The sequence below is a fragment of the Colossoma macropomum genome, unplaced genomic scaffold (genome assembly GCF_904425465.1).
Source record: "Colossoma macropomum unplaced genomic scaffold, Colossoma_macropomum, whole genome shotgun sequence".
Classification (NCBI taxonomy): domain Eukaryota; kingdom Metazoa; phylum Chordata; class Actinopteri; order Characiformes; family Serrasalmidae; genus Colossoma; species Colossoma macropomum.
The window spans coordinates 52,290-72,808 of record NW_023495404.1 but is presented as its reverse complement, the minus strand read 5'-3'; the positions used below and the strand labels follow the sequence as shown (position 1 = coordinate 72,808).

The 20,519-nt window shown below is 35.8% G+C and overlaps 1 protein-coding gene across 6 annotated transcripts in view; it reads left to right on the top strand.

Annotated features, from left to right (window-relative positions):
- LOC118802060 (ribonuclease inhibitor-like) overlaps window positions 1-20,519 on the top strand; it is an 86,995-nt gene that overhangs the window by 17,916 nt on the left and 48,560 nt on the right. For all 6 annotated transcript variants that reach the window (XM_036562517.1, XM_036562518.1, XM_036562515.1 and 3 more), the window contains 4 exons: window positions 6,748-6,807; window positions 7,311-7,661; window positions 12,243-12,332; window positions 16,794-16,959. In XM_036562517.1, the coding sequence (XP_036418410.1) occupies window positions 6,750-6,807; window positions 7,311-7,661; window positions 12,243-12,332; window positions 16,794-16,959 (665 nt within the window). In that variant the 5' untranslated portion in view covers window positions 6,748-6,749. The remainder of the gene's footprint in view (window positions 1-6,747; window positions 6,808-7,310; window positions 7,662-12,242; window positions 12,333-16,793; window positions 16,960-20,519) is intronic.

Genomic DNA, 20,519 nt, shown 5'->3' with positions numbered 1-20,519 from the left:
ATCCTAGAGAGAGTTATTATATTCAGGGCCTGTTTTGAGTGAATCTCCCTGTTTTTCTATAATTACTCAACAGTGAATCAAATAAAGTCACTCAGATTTACCAGAACAATAACACTGACGTTCATCTGCATCTGAACTAAAGACAGGAAACTCAATATGAACTCAACCATTTCTCATTGTAGATTAAGAGACTTCTCAGTTTTGATGCTGTGAGTAACTATTATTAACTATTTATCTGGTCCAGAAGTGTCTCATGTCTCCTTTTTGTCCAGTACTATTTCTCTTAAGACGTTTTAGGAAAATCACCATTATGTCTCCTGAGCCATCAGGACCCCTGATTATTCTGCAGGCATTTTTATTCTGCTTGACCGGTCCAATGTGCTAACTGGAAGGGTGGAGGCGGCGGTATCTTAGAATTAGCATGATTAGCCCTACTAGAATTAACAGGGACTGATGATGCTAATGCTAATGCTAAATGTGATGCATCACTCTGTTTAGATTTGGGTCCATCACCTTGTGTACACCAGTGATCAGAGCTCTCTGTTTGTTTGGTTGGTGTACAGAATCAACATTGTTCTGTTTCAGAAAGTCCTCTAGCTGGTGTTGCAAGACATGCTCTGCTAGGTTAGTAGACTCTCCAGTCTTTAGCTGCCAGAAGTTCTTACAGCACTGCAAGTGTTCTTGTTTCAAGTGTGGCAGTTTTCTGCAGTAGCTTCTGACAGTTTGAGCAGCTGGAAGGAAGAAAAGAAGGCAGAAATGACAGTAATTACAGATTGTGTTCAGCTGTGTTGTGTTCAGGTTCTCTCACAGTAAATCCTGATACAGTGCCCTGCACAAGTGCTCACCTTGGTGTTCTAGCTGTCTAATATGCAGCTGCAGTGCAGACTGAGCTCTGTGACTCACATTGAGGAAGTTATTCTGATCTCCATCACAGAAGCAGCAGTCGTGTGTTTTTCCCTCTTCATTTAGTTTCTTAATTGACCTTTTCCATGTTTGTCTGCCAAATCATCCTCTACACCCCTTGGCTAACTGAAGTTTATGTAGTAAAAGTTGGTAAATCAGGTCGTTTGTGTGCAGCTCTAAGTCTCACATCTCGCTGTGTTTTCTGTGATGGAGACTCTTCAGTGATTGAGAAGTGATGAGATGATGAACAGTATTCAGGAGATTATATGACTTTTCCACGAGCTTTACTCTGTTGGCACTGATTTTCCAGGCCTGCAAAACCAAATTTCTATATTCTATATTTCTAACTGTCATTTTGGGAAAGAGAACTTGCAGAAAACTAAAGAGAACTGATTTAATTTTAAGCAGCTAAACTAAATATAACACTAGATATGGAGTTTTGGGCCCAGTACAATCACTGTTAAGAATCACCTAATTTGATCCATAATTTAAATGTAATACATAGATATCTTACATAATAAGGAAGATGTTCTCATCTAAAGCCATTCACACAACTATGTAAGTAGATTTAACAATTTCTAAAAAACAGGAATATGTATTTATATGTAAAGTAGTGTGTAATTTACTGGCTACAACAACCAACAAAGTCATTGCCAAACAATGAACCTGACACTAAGCTATAAAAAATCCTGTCATGTCAAAGACTTCATACTTAAAGAACTCCCTCCAGATGTGACTTTGCATGTTCCTCTGTATTTTGATGTTTTGACTGAACATAAGTTTATGATAAACATTAAAATGAACAAAACACTCAAAGGCAAATGGTCATCTGTAAGTTTAATTTGTGGCTCTAGTTCTAACACTTGAAGTAAAGCTGAGCACAATCTGAGTCGTTAGCTTTTTCACAGCATGTCTGAGACAAACCTGAACACACAGGCTAATAGGATTAGCTGAAATATCGTTTCTATAAATCTGTACAAATTAACTTCATTATGCAACACGCCGAGCGAGATTAGCCTGTCAATATTATTTCACTCACGGTGGAACTTGAGTTAGTGAAGGAGCCCAAACTTGACTTCACATTTAGTAAAAGTAAATTAATTATGAAAATATATAACAAACATTTGAAATTATTCACATATTGTACTTTCCTCCATATCATCACTGCTGTGTAGCTCAACAGAGTTCTATTATCTGTGTATCTCACTCACTAAAACACAGATTGTGATGAAAGTCAGTGTAATTACTCAGTTTTCACATCAGTAAATCACGGCCTTTGGCAGCTTTTTCAGGGAAACTCAGAAAGGCCAGCAGAGGCTGCTGCAGTAACAACTTTCAAAACAAGAGGTGAAATAGTTTATTACCAAAAGACACTATAATATATAATATTATACTGTAATGAACCACTTCTGTATTCACAGCTGGTTTAAAACTAAGTGAAATTTTGGTCCCTAACAGTCCTTTAATTTGTACTGATGGACTCACAAAACTCCAGATGTTTACACAAATCCTGTGTTATCCCAGAGTTAAGAAGTGATCATACAGCATATGATCTGAAGCGTCCTTCACAACAGTCTCTCTGAGACGGAGAGCTCTCACTGGATGTTTGTTGTTAATTGTTTAGTCTTGCAAACGCTGTAGTTCAGTTCCTTAAACATCAGCTCTGTGCTCTTATTCTCCTGCTCCTTCAGTGTTACCAGTCCCATCTACCAAGTATTCAAGTAATCCAAAAGTGCTCAAGTAAACCCTTGTTTGAGGACCAATCAGTGTTTCTCAGCTTGAGGATCCTGTTACTCTTTCAGTCGAGTCCAGATAAATAATAAAACAAAAAAGTCCTCCTACAAAGGAAACACAGCATTAGTTAATGTTTTCATTTACAATATATACAATAATTAAATATGTCTTCATGGATAATTGTACTGTTTAAAGACTCTGAACACTGACCTCCGAATCAGGTAACTCTGCTCTCAGCTTTAATGGATATTATTACTGATTTACTGCTTGTGCATTTGACTTTTAGTGTGAAACAGACTCTCAAACTGAACTGAGATTAGAGAGATGAAGTTGTTAAAATATCTACATAGGAATATGAGCAGGTCCTGTGTTTTCCAGTTCTGATCATAGCATTGTCGTTTTGTTTTTGTGTAATTCATGTAATGTTTCACACTGTGTTTCTTTGCATTGTGTGCAGTTGCTGAAGGTTTAATGCTGAGGCTGAGTTTAAGCTTTAATAGGTGCACACTGAAGTTATGTAACAGTGGTGTAAGGACATTATCTACAATCACCTTTAGTGATTTAAAATTATGTTTATATAATAACAGTGCTTTGTGTCAAATAACACACTGGGCTGCATCAAAATAGCCATTTCTTCATCACTTCAGTGTGAAACTCATGACTGTGTTTTCAAGCTACTGACCAAAACAATGTTGAGCACCTTAAAGTCCCACTCAGAGATCACTGCAGCTGCTTCAGGCTGCTTATCATGAGATCTAAAGTAGACTTTCAGATGACACTAAAACTTGTGTTCAGCTAAAGGTCCTTTCATGTTAAAATTCGGTCCAACAACACAGATACCAATGGAGCCTGCGACCACAAGGAAAGTCTCTCTCTCTCTCTCTCTCTCTCTCTCTCTCTCTCTCTCTCTCTCTCTCTCACACACACAGTTTTAACACACATCAGGTAAACTGTGTTTTGGAACTCAGAAGGGTTAAACTGGTTACTTTCATCTTTCATTCAGAAACTGAACTGGAGCCAAAGAATGTGAATCACTACTGACAACAACAACACATCCATCCCACCTCCCTCCCTCCCTCTCTCTCTCTCTTACTTACACACACACAATTTTAAAACACTTCAAACTATGTCTTGGAACTACTGACAACAACAACTACACACCTCTCTCTCGCTTACATCCTCATTCTCTCACTCTCTTTTCCTATCACACACACATGCAGTTTTTATTTATAAATTATTTTTGAATTATGTTCACATCATTATCCTTCCTCCAAACTGGTAGTTGTATTCCACTGTCACTACAATCAGTTCATTACAGACATTCTCTGATGACATCAAAATTCTAAACAGAAATATGGATTAGATTAAAGTCCACACAGTGCTACTGATTTAACTACTGACCACAAAACACTACGGGAGGCACTACAATATAATAATGTAAGACACTGGAAAGATTTTATAAATCAGTCATGTAATCCAAAATAGAAGACCACGTCACGACCCCTCAAATTATCTTACGACTCCTATATTGAGAACCCTGTGAGGTCTGAATCATTTTAATCACCTAAAGTGAATTTTATTTTTTCTGTGCCATCTCCTGTTTGTGTGTATCGTCACTGGTCAATATTTAGATTTATTTGACACACACACACACACAAACACACATATGCCTTGTGTCCAAGCTATTTAGAGCATGTTCTATTGTTGACTTACCTTTGTTGTAATAAACATTACTGAAGTAATCTGACTGATTCCGTTTTTACTAGAGAAATATTAGGGAAGTCTATTACATTTTATATTATATTATATTAATTAGGCAGTCATTATATTTCATTTAATAACATGTAATTCTTTATAAAAAATCATAAAGGTGCTGAATTGAATTTCCAAATTGTCTTGCTGTTTAGAGTAAAAAAAAATAAAAATAAAATTAAAGCAAATTTTTCTTAATTCGAAAAAATCGTTTTTGAATCAAATTGAAAGCCAATGAACTGTAAATTGGATTGAGTCGCTGTTCCTAATATTCATCACATGGGCTGAACACACATACAACTTATTCAGTGGATCTGGAGTGGCAGACGAGATGTGAATCTATCCCAGTAGAGGTTGCTAGTGAGCAGGCTGAGAAGTCCACTCTGCTACTCTGTGAGGGACCCCACTAAGTCTGGAGAAGTGAAACACACTGAGCCAGGGAAGGTTGGGGAGACCATTCCAGTGCTCTGTGGGGAAAGCATTGACAATTTTCCAGTTTCAGCACAGAGGAGCCACAGTGATAACAGTCAATGCTGACTGCATGATATGTGAGGCAGAGGCTGTAGGAGTACTTTCATTACATACAGCACGTTATTTTTATGCAGTTTATTCAGACATCAGTAAGTGTATTTGACCGATTGTGGAACTGTTGATGATATGCATTAACAATTGCAGTTATTCTATATGGCAAAATATGGCTGCATTATGGTTTTTCAGTGTTTATAATTTTATTTCCAAAAACATTATTTTTCTCAAACTGTTCATCTCTATTGGTAGAAAAGTGGAATCAAAAGTAAACCAGTTAGTACAACTGCGTTTTACTATATGTGCAACTAAATTAGCTGGCACATCATATTGGGTGCGCAGTGGTCTTTGCACTTAGCATGAAAATAATATAACACATAAAATTAAAATAGAAGTAAAAGTAAAAGTAAATAGAAAAAATAAAAAGCAGAAACTAAAAACCCCTAAGAATTCTGGGTACATTCTCTTTAGCAGTCATATATGTCAGTAAATCACTGTTTAACCAAAATTGAAGTTTAAAATTAAAATATAGATATAAAACGTCTACCAATATTTTGGTTCTGTTACAATTTTTGGTCACACTTTATCTGTGGTACAGTAATTGCATAGTATTTAATAGGTAAATATTTAGTACATGCCATTTTCTGATACGTTGCACGTCCATAGCATGTGGATTGTAGCATTCTATTAATATTGAGTTTGTGGAAGTTCTTCAGTCTACAATCTTGTTATTCAGTGTCAGCCTGGAGAGCCTGAGCAGCGCATAGTTTATTGTTTTCTTTTAAGAAAAATAAAAATATATATTTATATAGCACCATTCTCAAACTCCATGACAAATTCATGAAAAATTATCTGTTCACAGTGTCCATTTAACAGAGGCAGAGCCAGCAGGGGAATGGTTGCCCCAGTTCCTACTCTTGAGATGGCCTATGGACATGGCTAAAAGTAAAAAAAAAATCATAGTAATAAAATTTATATTCTTGACAGATTTCTGGTAGGTATTAATACAACTACAGTGGTGTACATGATAGAATGAGTTTTATTGTATTGGTTTTGGATTTAAGGTACAGTAGAAATCACATGGCTGTGTTATGAGGAAACCATGCTCTCATGCCATAATTCACACAAATTAAGCACAAATAAGCAGCACTGAAAAGAAAAACAAGGAGCTCTCTCAGTGTTGGTTTCACTTACTCACTTTTTGTCAACCAAAAACTTCAGCTTCAACCTCCAATAACTAAAAGTGACAGTGTACTTCTTCATGTATGGTTCTAAAAGGATGTGTAGCTGTCAAAAAGCCCGTACTGAGAAAAGGAAATAGATGTAAAAGAATAAGAAATAAACAGAATCATGCAAAGAAGCTGCTGGTGTTCTCAGAGTAATGGACTGACCTCCCCGGAGTCCAGACCTCAACATCACTGAATGAATTTGAAACTACTTGGATCATGAGAAGCAGAAAAAGCAACCTGCTTCTAAGACTGAACTTTGGAGGTGTGGAAAATGGTCTCTGCAGATTTCTTTGAAAAACTGAAAGCAAGTCTCCTGGAAAGAACAGAAGCTGTAATACAGTCAAAGGGTAGAGCAATTTGACATGTATTTGAGGCTTCTGTGTAATTCTCTGTTAAATGTGTGATTTCTGCTTTTTTCTGATGCTGAAAAATTAGTAACTTTTACTTATTAAAGGGTGGTCTCTGACTTTTGAACAGTACTTTTCATGCTGTTTTGAGATTAAGGAAAACATCTCTGTGTATCAACTACATGAAAATTAACATAGGAAAGATGTGTTAAAGTGGCAAAAATAGATAGTTGAAATTCTATTCAATCTGTTTTTAGGGATGAAGTTCCTCTTTGTGATGCTTCTTATTTTCTCTGACTTTTTGGAGTCTACGTCAGGTATGTGCACTATTATGTAAAATGCTTTATGTATGTTTGTGTGTTCACATGCATGTGTGAGAGAGAGGTTCTAGAATCTCTATTATTCCACCCATAGCATATTGAGAATTGATTCTCTTCAATTTATATCAGTAAATGTTTTATCTATGGTTACATGCATCTTCAGTTTTATAAATATTTAGATAAGAAAAATAACCAAAAAATACACCTAATTTTATCCTTTCTTGTAGTCTACGATCTGAAATGTGGATCTCTGTTTTAGATTTTTAATGCATTGCAAAAGAATGACATTATTAAGTTAAAATCATGATATTTCGACCCACATTCAAGACCTCCTTCAGATGCATTTACTATGCTGAAACAGTTTGGTGCCCATCAAATAATGTGTGAATAACAAGGAAGCAATATTAATGTTTTGTATATTTAATATATTAACATACATGTTATGTAAATATTTTTATTGCATTATTATTTTATTGTACATTGTTTTCTCATAATTACAGAGAACTTTAAGGTAGTTGCTCCAGCTGCTCCTCTTGTTGCTGATGCTGGTGAAGACCTTGTTCTGCCCTGTTCTATCAAACCGAGCATCAGTGCTGAGGATATGAGAGTAGAGTGGTTTAGACTGCATCAGACAGACAATATAGTGCATGTGTATGATGGTTATGAAGACAGAAATGATGATCAGATGGAATCTTACAGAGGGAGAACGGCTTTATTTAAAGAAGAGCTGCGGAAAGGAAACACCTCACTGAAACTCTCAGCGTTACGACTTTCTGATGAGGGAGCTTATAAATGTTACATTGAATCTGTCTTCTTGAATGATGACGTGACTGTTTATGTTGAAGTTAAAGGTAAGAACATATTTTCAGTGTAACATCATTATGAATTGTTAATTCATAATAAAAGTATTAATTTATCTGTATATTTATCTGTATAACTTTTAAGTGATGCCAACACAGACTGTACCTTAATGGCTTAAAGGAATGGTTTGGCAAAAAAATCTAAGTTACATAGTTTTCCCCTTACCTCAGATCAGGGGCATATCCAGAGTCTGATTTTTTAAGATAATGAAATTAGATTTGTGTTCTGTGAGGGCTGTCCTTACATTATGCCCAATCAAAATCTTTATGCTCTATGCTTCATTCCTGAATGTGCAAGGTATAGTCCAAGCAACCAATACCAAGCTCCATCACATTTTCTCAGCCCTCCAGTCAGTGCTTAGCAACTGTTTCTATCCACCACTGCATCAGGCCTTCTGTTCTTCATAAGTGTTTGAACTGAAGCTTCAGCTGTGGTCAAAAGATGTACCTGTGGGTTCTGTAAAAGTGAGTTCCCACCTCTCTCACTTACTGCAGATGGCACTGCTCTGTTGCAACTTGGGCTCTCATACTGCAGTTTGTTTTTGTTTGTTTTGTCATTTGTTTGCACTGATTTTTAACAGAACACTACTGTACAATGGCTCGCTTTAATGGACTGTTACTCGTAGGATGTATAATTTTGGACTCATTATTTTGGACTTATACTAGCATGCTTTTGTACCTTAACTCTGGTAGACAATGATTCAGTTTCTGTTTGTTACACAACATGGACATACTTTCCTACTGCGTGACTCTAACTTCTCTGCACCACAAGATCTGCCAGAGGATCTGCAAGCATCAGAGCCGAGGAAACGAGTGAGGAAGAGAGGTAGATAAGGTGGGATTAAGCAGCGACTTCTTCGCAGACCCCACAGACCTCCCATTCCTTGTATGAATTTTGGTAACGTCCAGTCACTGAAGAATAAACTGGATGAGTTACGAGCTGCTGCAAGATTTCAACTCGAATAAAGGGAATCGTGTCTGCTGGTTTTTATCCGAGAATTGGTTCCAGCGTGATCTACCGGACTCTTTGGTTTCCCTAAATTGCTTCTCTTTCATTTGGATGGACAGAAAAGAAATAGTTGGAGGTGCATTTGTTAACGACAAGTGGTTTGAGAGACTTTGTGCAATCCACATTTAGAGTTTTTATGTGTGAGTTTTAGACCCTTTCATCTTCCTCAAGAATTTGGGAGCATTTTATTGTGTATTGTTTACCTTCTGCCAGATGGCAGTGCTAAGTTCCATGATAGCTGACTGTGCATCTAAGCAATGTGCATAATGCAGCAGTGGTTACCACAGACTACATACATTTCTGTATTGGCCCTGTGGATCCCAAAATGTTATTTCAGTATACCTTAACAATAAGCCTTATGTCACAAAAGAAGTTAAGAATTGTATCAATCATAAAAAGATGGCTTTTATGAAGGGAGACCATGTTCAAATGAAGATTATTTAGAAAGAGCTCAATTTTACACTGAGAGAGGTCAAGAATATATACAAAAATAAAATTGAGGAGCAGTGTAACTGTAAGAATTCTAGGGAAATGTGGGTAGTTTTAAAACCTGGCTAATGTGGATGCAGGCAGGAGAGGCATTAGTACAATGAATAAGGTGGGAAAAGCTACTAAATGAATTCTTTTGTAGATTTGACTCAGGGAATGCTTCCTCAGTACAGGAACTAGATCACAAACTGAAGAGTGATGGGCAAAGGCCAAGATTAGTGATTGATCAAATTACGGTGCAGTCCCTGTTTTCAAAACTTTATCAGAGGAAGGTCACTGGGCCAGATGGGATTTCTGATTTAATTTTAAAGTAGTGTAGTGTGGCGTTAGCTGCGGCACGGTGCTCCATTTTTCAAATGTCTTTGGACTCAGGTGTGGTTCCAGCTATCTGGAAAAACTCTGTTATTATCAAATTGGACACAACAGGTCAAAGTCAACCAATGTCTTTCAGATATGAAAACCTTAAGTACAGGGAGACCACAAGGTTGCATTTTACGTTACACTAATGATTGAGTATGTACCCGGACAATTTTTTGTTTAAATTGGACGACACTGCCATTTTGAGCTTAGCACAAAAGACTGCAGCCTCATAAATTATTTTGCTGAGACCCAGGGATTTTTGGAATGACTTGATAAGAATCATCTTAACTTGAATTTTAAGAAGACACAAGAGATTGTCTTTGACCTAAAGGAAACTGGGAATCACATTCCAGTGGTTATTTATAGGAACACTATAACTCAGTTTTGTCTTTGTACCAGGCTGCAGCAGAGATTGTATTTTTAGAGGAGACTTAGAAGCTTTGGAGTGGATCAGAAGCTCATGATCCAGTTCTATAATGCCATCATAGAGAGTATTTCAAGATATGGAATTTCAGTTTGGTTTGGTAATCTTTCAACACAGCTAAAAACACATTAGCTAGTGTGGTTAAAACTGCTTGGAAAGTCATTGGTGGTAACCAGCACTCTTCACGTAGTGCAGTTTATGAGCACTGTGCCATTAGATTGGCAAGAATAATTATATCTGACCTGGATCATGTTCTTTTCCCACAGCCAAAGCCAAAAACAGTATGTAAAATATTGTTAATGTTGTTACCGCTCTTTTAATACAAAAGCACAAAAGCTAAAATGGGCTGTCAAAGCAAATGTTTACTTCAGTGCATCAAATCAGGCATAAACAGTCTATAAAAATTACCATGCTTGCTGTGCCAATCCCAGTCATGGTGACCCAGCACTATGCACATTTTTGTGTTTTGTCTTATCGCACCCACTTAATTCAACTCATTAACTAAATATCATACACCTTGTTGTACAGTAGGGAAAACACAAAAATGTGCAAAGGGTCATCAGTACAATCCTCTGCTGTGTTGTGTTGTTTTTCCTCACCTTTGTATGTCTCAGCTGTCTGATTTTAACTCGGTTATGTCATCTTCATTGGGCCAAAATTGAGCCTGTGGTAAGCAGACACAGAGTTTTATATTGAGGGTGTTTCAGCATTTTGTTTATGTCAGGGGTGTCCAATCTTATCCACAAAGAGCTGGTGTGGCTGCAGGTTTTTAAACTCAAAACAAGCCTATTCCACTTTCAGTTTTCAAACTGCTGATCAGGTGACCTCTTGCTTTGTTGGAATGAAAACCTGCAACACTGGCCCTTTGTGGATACGATTGGACACCCCTGGTTTGTGTGTATGCAGAATTCTGGTTGATGTGCATAGTCTTGCTATTGTTTTGTATGACAATAAGGTGTATGTATTGGAGGGTGATATCTGCTCTGCTCTGTGAGAAACAGGAAATAGCCTCATGTTATAATATTGTTGGACATTGCTTCTTTGGTTTAGTGCTGGAGCAACAAGGCTAATATTGTTAACAATTGCCGCTTATCCTTCGGGTCACTGGGGACCTGGAGCCTATCCCAGCAGTCACTGGGTGGAAGGCAGGATACAACCTGGACAGATTGCCAGTCCGTCGCAGGGCAGACAGACATATACATTCAAACACACGTTCGCACCTAGGGGCAATTTAGCATGTCCAGTTAGCCTGACTGCATGTCTTTGGACTGTGGGAGGAAACCGGAGAACTCTGAGGAAACCCACACAGACACGGGGAGAACATGCAAACTCAATAATTACCAAATCTTTTCCATTTATACATCCCCAACACTTCTCTCAACCCACTCAAATCGCATATAGGTCTTCATTAAGGTTGTGTAGACAGATCAGTGTGGTTTACAATAACATGGCAAATATGAGTAACCATAAGTGAAGTTCTTGGGATGTGTTTACAGAAAAGATTTGAGTGTCTACTGAATTCAAGTTTTTGTTAGCGACATGAGACTTGTACGTAGCTCCAGTACTAAACTATAGAAGCAACACTTAGACAACAAACAGGACTTGGATGATAGGCTACATCTGTGGAAAAATAATAAGTGGAAAATTGTGTAAATGTGATTTTTCACCAAACCATTCATTTAAGTGTAAAATGAAATGACTTCTGTGTTACAAACATGTAACGTGTGAGACAATGTCAGAGTTGAGTAAAAGTATTGGTATGGTGTCAAAATCTCAAAAAGTAAAAAGAAGTAGCTGATCACATTCTACATATCAGACTAGTGAATCTGCCATGTCTGAACCACTTTTAACAAACTCTGCATGTGTTGTTTTGATTAATGTGAGATACTGGAAGAAGAATTAGCATAGATGCAAGCAGTTCCATGAATATACTCATAAAATTGTAGGAAATCAAAAACAAAAATCTCATTGCCCTTGAAAGTACTTCAAGTAAAAAAGTTTAAGTAAAAATGCGTATAAAGCATGTTTTTTCTCTTGTAGAGGTACAAGAATTCAATTTCAGTAATACTTTTGTAAAGTACAAATCTTGCCAAATAATATAAAAATGTGTAGTAACAAATTTGTTAAGTATTTTCTTAATGTTACTATTAAGAAACTAGACTTAATGTAACAACTTAATTTTTGTTGCAGGTAGGCAGTGCTTAAGTATGACATTATCCTTGAAATATTACAAAGTACATCATGTGGTGTTTGACAAGCTGTAAAATTTTTGTTCTGTTTTGTATTTCAGGAAAAGGTTTTCATGCTTGGAAGATTGCCATCATCTGCATTTCAGTTTTTGCCATTACATTAATTGCCTTTACAGGTTACATCTTGAAAGGTATTTTTTATGAATTACTTTTAGGAATAATTTCATTATTTTCATATGTTTCATATGTGCATGTAAAAGAAAGATAATGATAGGCAAATAATTAGCAGTAAATATGTGTTAATATTTTCATGGCTCCTCAGTTCCCCTGTAAAGAGTGTTCAAATGGACCATGTTGTGTCTTGAACTTACTGATATACTGAAAAAAGCATTCACTAAGGCACTGGAAATGTGCTTTTATTATTCAGATTCAAACATTATTCAAATGTGTTTGCAAATGAAAGAATGTGTTACATCAACACAGTTCTTGTCAAAACAATCAAACTAGAAGAAAGCAATTGTGTTGATATAACAATAATATATTGTGTTTCAGAGAATTTCAAAATTTCACAAATTTGCAGCCTGCTTTCTGATTAATGCCTAAAGTACTTGTATAAAAGTTTGCTATGCCTCCACTTCGGCCACTTAAATGAGGGCTATGTACATAATTGTAGCCTGTGGGTGTTGCTTTATTTAGAGAAAAGTATTCTTCAGGTTTAAACTACGTTTCTGTGAGGCATAGAGCATCGAAATCATGGTCAGTAATAAGTTCATTTACAACAGTGGTCTTACATGAAATGGACCTTATATTTAGCAATCCTAGTTTTAGACCAAATGTGCTGCCATTGTGAATTGGTTGGACTGACATTGATTAGATTGGTAGAACAAACTCTTCAAGGTTTTGTGAAATTTTGTTTGATTTGGGGAAGAGACACGGTCTCAATCGGGTGAAACCTGTGTGGCATCTCAAGGGAGATAGCAGATGGTCATTTTAGCCTGTCTGTCTGCTGCATGGCCTTGGCCCTGGTCAGCGACTGTATTCTCTGCACTAATGCAATGTCATGAATTTTAAGAATAGAAATTACTGCTTTCCTGGCATTCCTGATACTAGTCTGTTTTTAAGTACGCAATACTGGACAGTGTTTAGACTATATTCTAAATGTGTAAGTATGGTCTAGACGTATTACAACATCAATATTTGAAGAATTCCCCTCCCAGCCTTTAAACACACATCACTTTTTACCAGCAATCAGACACTTGATTGTAGTTTGAGTTAAACTGCATATTTTGCCAGCCAGTTATTAATCTCTGCATTACTAAACTCCTTTCACAGATGATGAAACTAAACAGTCTCCTCAGTATTGAACATGTTCACAAGTGATAGTGCTGTTGTGGCAAGTTACATAAATGTCATTAACTGAAAAATCGCATGGCTACACACTTTGTATTCCAATTTGTCAGATTTTGTTATTGGGATATGTTGAATTATTTATTTAGTTCATGAAATGGCAGAGGGATTATGGGAGTAGCAGTGGACTGAAGCAGTTGATGAGAGCCAAAATAGTGAACTTTGTAACTTCATTTAGATAAGTTAATTTTTCATGAAACGTATTAACAGCAGAATAAAATAAAGAAAATTCCAGCAAGAAACAGGGTAAATTAAATGAAAAATACAATAGTATGTATTCTAAATGCATTCTGAATATGTATTTTTTCAATGTGTTGTAACAGAATGCTTTACTGAATACATTTAAGACAGTATATATTTAGTTTTCAGCCAACACTGCTTTTTCAAGGTGTTCTGCACAACTCTGGCCATAACACAGATCAAGAATGGCAAACAAGTTTGGCAGTTAACATATTGCAGGAAAGTTGGGAGGTGTGTTGCTAAAGAAAGTGTTTTAAATTCCCTGAGGAAACATTGGTTGATCAACTGATCATGTAAGCATGTTGTTAAAACTATCAAATATGTGCTCAGCTCCTTCCTTATTATTAGGGCCCAGAACATAAACCAATATAATACAACTGCAATTCCAAAAAAGTTGGGACACTGTGTAAAATGTAAATAAATGTAAATAAAAACAGAATGTAATGATTTGCAAATCTCATAGACCCATATTTTATTCACAGTAAAACATACAACACATATCAGATGTTGAAAGTGATAGATTTTACCATTTCTTGAAAAACATTAACTCGAAAAACATTAACTTGAAAAACAGAACTTGATGGCAGCAACATATCCCAAAAAAGTTGGGACAGGGGCAACAAAAGCCTGGAAAAAGTAAGTGGTACTAATAAAAAAACAGCTGGAGGAGCAATTTGCAACTAACTCACATGACTGGGTATAAAAAGAGCATTTTAGAGAGGCAGAGTCTCTCAGAAGCAAAGATGGACAGAGGTTCACCAATCTGCGGAAAACATTTAAAAATTGTGGAACAATTTCAGAAAAATGTTCCTCAACGTAAAATTGTGAAGACTTTGGCTATCCCACCATCTATAGTACATAATATCATCAAAAGATTCAGAGAATCTGGAGAAATCCCTGTACGCAAGGGACAAGGCCAACGGTCAGTATTGGATGCTTGTGATCTTTGGGCCCTCAGGCGGCACTGCATTGACAACAGGCATGATTCTGTACTGGAAATCACTGCATGGGCTCAGGAATACTAAATCATTGTCTGTGAACACAGTTCACCATGCAATCCACAAATGCAAGGGAAAGCTGTATCATGCAAAGAAGAAACCATATATAAACAGGATCCAGAAACGCCTCCAACTTCTCTGGGACTAAACAAGGTGGAAAAGTGTCCTGTGGTCAGATGAATCAAAATTTAAAATTCTTTTTGGAAATAATGGACATTGCATCCTCCAGACTAAAGACCTACCAGCTTGTTATTAGCACACAATTCAATAGCCAGAATCCATGATAGTATGGGGGAGCATTAGTGCACATGGCATAGGTGTATTGCACATCTGTGAAGACGCCAATAATGCTGAACAAAATATACAGGTTTTGGCAACATATGCTGCCACCCAAACAGTGTCTTATGTATTATGAATAAAATATGGGTCTATGAGATTTGCAAATCATTGCATTCTGTTTTTATTTACATTTATTTACATTTTACACAGCATCCCAGCTTTTTTAGAATTGGGGTTGTAGTTACCTTCCCAAATCATGGGGTAAAAAAGTGTAAAAAGACACCACCAGGATTTCATAGTCTTTGTGCATATCTGTTCAAATGACTACTGGTAGAGGATGTCCGCTTCCATGCCCCCTTAGCCAATTTCTAATTCTTCCTCGGGCACATTTTCTCTTCACTTTTTACTTCTTGCTTATTCTTAAAAGGTAGCCGGAGAAGAAAACCATCATCTGTGACCCCAGACTGTTTTTATTATTACTTAAAGAAAGCAAAAACTCCTGGGAATAAGTGATAGTAAGGAGCTACATAGCTTATTCTCCACATGACTTGGCATTTTCAGAGTTGCTGGCAAGGTGCTAAATAGAGGGGGGTGCTGGGGGATCCGACATCCCCTAAATAACCTCTTGGATCCCCTGAATGTCTCAAAATCAACATTCTAGGGGGTCCCTGAAAAATAAACTGTTATGCTGTCCCTTAGGGAAAAATGTAAATTCAGGGAAAGTTATTGTTCAGCTGCTTCACCCACCATCAGCAAGCTTGTCTTTAATATTTTTAACTAACTAGAACTGCAGCACTGGTCTACCTCAGGGTGGCATTTTAGCAAATTGGTTCATTCAGTTGGTCCTTCATAATCTAGAATGATGACTATGCCCAGAATATCTCTAAAAACTTTACAATATGCTGCAGCATGTTTGCAACACCGGCACAATTTCCCAAGAGTTTGTTACTCATTTTTCAAAAGAAGACAAAAGAGGAGAAGTGTAAGATCTCAGTTAATGTATAAAAAAGACAATTTCCAGAAGAAGAATTGTTAAACCAAACCTTTTGTTGCCATTGAAGCTAGCAACAGTGCCACTATGGTGAGTGAGTTAGAAGCCAGCCAATACCAGGGGTTATTTTGCACACTGCTTGCAGGAATCCCTTTGAGGTATCGAAATTAATAAATATAAACATACCATACCAGCAAAAGCGGCAGAGATTAAGTAAAACAATGAAACCATAAAACAATCACATAAGCTACAAAACCAACAAAAAGACAATTAAAAACTGAAAATTAAACATTAAAAACACTAATGGCAGATAGTGGTCATACACAGGGTCATGCAGCAAAGTTGTGCCCCTGGCAGTAAGGACAAACATACAAATCACACAAGACACAGGAGAGCTCAAAGTTCACAAGATGGGGCTATACAAAACACAGGTGACGGAGGTGATGAGGGAAAAATCACAGACACTCATTTTTACATCCCTAGAAGTGTTATATAAAACATCACTTAAAATACTGAGGTTTAAAACAATAAGTAGATCTGCCATTTGTTGTAGTGACAATTCCCAAATCATCAGAAGCACATAGCTAATGAATATTCATGAATGAGTTTTTCGATAATAGTAATTCTCTTCTACTGTACACTTCAAGATATAGTTAGAAAGTCATATATTCAAACAGTTTCTGTCACTGGATGATGGTAGTATCTAAAGGCTTTCCGTTGTTTCCCTCTAATTTCAGATAAATTCTCAAAAAAGAAACTTTCTCCTAAACAATGCTCAGTCATAACCTACATGCGTCTCCAGTCAGAGAATGTGAAGAAAGAGTTGGACCTCAAGAAATTCAACACATCAGAGGAGGGATACAGTAGACTCATCCCAGCTATCACAAACTGCAGAAAGGCTCAGTGAGTGTTTGACATAAATATTATAAAGATAATATTAATACTGTGTTATGACTTAATGGTCTGTATAAAATGTTAAATAAGTCTAGGTAGTCTCATAGATGGGGTATAATTTCTTTTGCTTTTCATTAGAAATTGACTCTAGAAGTTATGCAGTTTCTTTTCCTGCAGTCCTGGATAAGGCCAAAAGTCATAAATAAATCATTAAATAAATTAAGTCAATAAAATATTTAATTGGTAAATTTCACTGAAAACACTAAAGTATGACTGAGCATGTATAACTATGTATAACATAAAATATTATGTTGAGGTTTAGTTTATTATATTATAATAAGACAGGCTCTTATTTAAATGAGAAAGCGTTGTTTTACAATGAACGAAAGAAAAATGTGGCTTACATAGTATTAGAACAAGATGAGTTGTTTATTGAATATCATTGATGTTTTCACTGATATTTTTAACACTATTGAGGGAAGCAATCCCATACAAAGAAACCTGTGGTTGTTAATAATGAATGTTTTGCACTTCTGGGAGCCTCAAGACAATTTTGTTGTTATGAGAAAATATATTTAGTTGTAATGTGTAAATTTCTATTTTGTATGTTAACCAGTTTAATTTTGTATCATGTCATAGATCACTATTTTCTTGATTTAGATGAAAGATATGTCATGTAATAGTAAAATAAACAGCAGTAAACATTGCGTACTACAGTATGTAGTCATTATACCGGTTAACCTTGGTTAATTGAGAACAGTCATGAACATCTTTTGTAGATTAAAAAGCAGGAAGCTATTCTGTGAGTTCTTGCTTTATAAGATTCTTTGCAACCCAGGGAAGTCTTTAAACAGATAATCACCATTAAGCAAGTAGGAGAAAATAAAGGAGGAACCAAGGAAATGTGTCTCAAAACCTTATCAGACCAGTACAAGAATGGGCAACACTTTACATTAAGTGTTGACTAACTAACATGAAGTAATGCATTAGTTAACATGAACAACACATGAAGTAATGCATTAACAAAGGTTACCTAATGTTAAGTAAACATGTTACAACTGCATTAGTTAATGCTGTTTTCATGTGAAGTGTTGACTCATTAACATTAAGTTATGCATTTATTAACAACTAAGGTTCTACATTGATAATGGTTAACTAATGTTAATTAAACATGTTACCACTTCATTAGTTTATGTTCCAGTGTTTTGCTTGTGTACTGCAGTTATACATAATGCTTGAAAAAGCAATGTTAAGTAATAGTTTAATTGGCTGAAATGACACTTTACCAATGGTAGCCACTAACTTGTTTTATTCACTTACTTCCATTTACTGATGTAGTATTTTGTACTGTATTTTTAAATAAAACCTTTACTCCCTCCCTACTGCTCTTCCTTCAGTTCCATTTCAGTCATTTAGGTGTAGTTGGTTGTTGGGGTTTCATTGTGTCGTCTCGTTGAGGTGGTTCAGCTCCTGTTTTGCTTCTTTGTCGCTCACACCTCTCACTTTGGAGCTTTAATATTTTATTTTAGATGCAAAAGGAAATAAAAAGCTAATAATATAGTCTTCAGTTCCTCTGCTGAGAGATTCTGGATGTACTGAGCTTGACTGGACCTTTCCAAGTTACTCATTACTTATGTATGTAAATGAGCGCAAGGTAATATTTTCTTTTATATTTTAGAGCTTACATTAATATGCTACAATCTGATGTATGTTAGATAAGCTTATGTGTGTATTGCATCATACATTTAGAAATTATAAATAAAAACATGATCGTATAAACAGACATTTTCATCAAAGGAAACTACTCAGAGAGCATAACATGCTTTATGTTAAAACCAATAATGTCTTAAAATGTTAATAAATGTTACTAACATTTATTAAAAATTACTAAAGGTTTATAAGGTGTTGTTCAGTGAATTTAATATACCTGATGTAAAGTGAAAACCAATAATGCCTTAGTAATGCATTACAAACATCTATTAAACATTACTAAAGGTTTATAAGGTGTTGTTCAGTGAATTTAATATACCTGATGTAAAGTGAAAACCAATAATGCCTTAGTAATGCATTACAAACATCTATTAAACATTACTAAAGGTTTATAAGGTCTTGTTCAGTGAATTTAATATACCTGATGTAGTGAAAACCAATAATGCCTTAGTAATGCATTACAAACATCTATTAAACATTACTAAAGGTTTATAAGGTCTTGTTCAGTGAATTTAATATACCTGATGTAAAGTGAAAACCAATAATGCCTTAGTAATGCATTACAAACATCTATTAAACTTCACTAAACATTAATAAGGTTGTGTTCTGTGAGTTGAATGTACCTGATATAAAATGAAAGAGTAGTCCTGTATTAGTAAAGTACTAGATACTTTAATGCTATAATCTGAAAGCATTACACAATGTTAAACAATAAACAATGTATACCTACACATTCAGCTACCCAGTAGAAATAGAAAAAAAAACATAGATATATTTTTTCTGTATATGTGAAACGTTCAGTTCATAGCATTATTAAATTAACACAAAATGACATGGTGCAACTAAAAAAGAGGTTCATCACAGAGCTGGCGGTGTCTCTGGTGTGGATAGCTCTGAAATGGAAGCAGTCTGTGCACTTGTGTTGCAGTCTACCCCGTATTTAATAGATGTTTGTAATGCATTACTAAGGCATTATTGGTTTTCACTTTACATCAGGTATATTAAATTCACTGAACAAGACCTTATAAACCTTTAGTAATGTTTAATAGATGTTAGTAATGCATTACTAAGGCATTATTGGTTTTAACATAAAGCATGTTTTGCTCTCTGAGTAGCTTCCTTTGATGAAAATGTCTGTTTATACGATCATGTTTATATTTACAATTTCTAAACATATGATGACTTCCTAAAAATGTCCCATTCACACTCACACATGCATGATGAAATTTGGAATGAGGAAGAGAAATTGGGTAGGTGAGTAAATAATTTCAGTATGCTGCCCCATCCAGGCCTGACTGATATGACTGAGAGAATGGTATATATAATTCCTTCTTGCAGTACACACATAAGCTTATCTAACATACATCAGAATGTAGCATATTAATGTAAGCTTTTATATATAAAATAAAATAAAATATTACCTTGTGCTCATTTACATACATAAGTAATGAGTAACTTGGAAAGGTCCGGTCAAGCTCAGTACATCCAGAATCTCTCAGCAGAGGAACTGAAGACTATATTATTAGCTTTTTATTTCCTTTTGCATCTAAAATAAAATATTAAAGCTCCAAAGTGAGAGGAAGAGCAACAAAGAAGCAAAACAGGAGCTGAACCACCTCAACGAGACGACACAATGAAACCCCAACAAGCAACTAAACCTAAATGACTGAAATGGAACTGAAGGAAGAGCAGTAGGGAGGGAGTAAAGGTGTTATTTAAAAATACAGTACAAAATACTACATCAGTAAATGGAAGTAAGTAAATAAAATAAGTTAGTGGCTACCATTGGTAAAGTGTCATTTCAGCCAATTTAACTATTGCTTAACATTACTTTTCAAGCATTATGTATAACTGCAGTA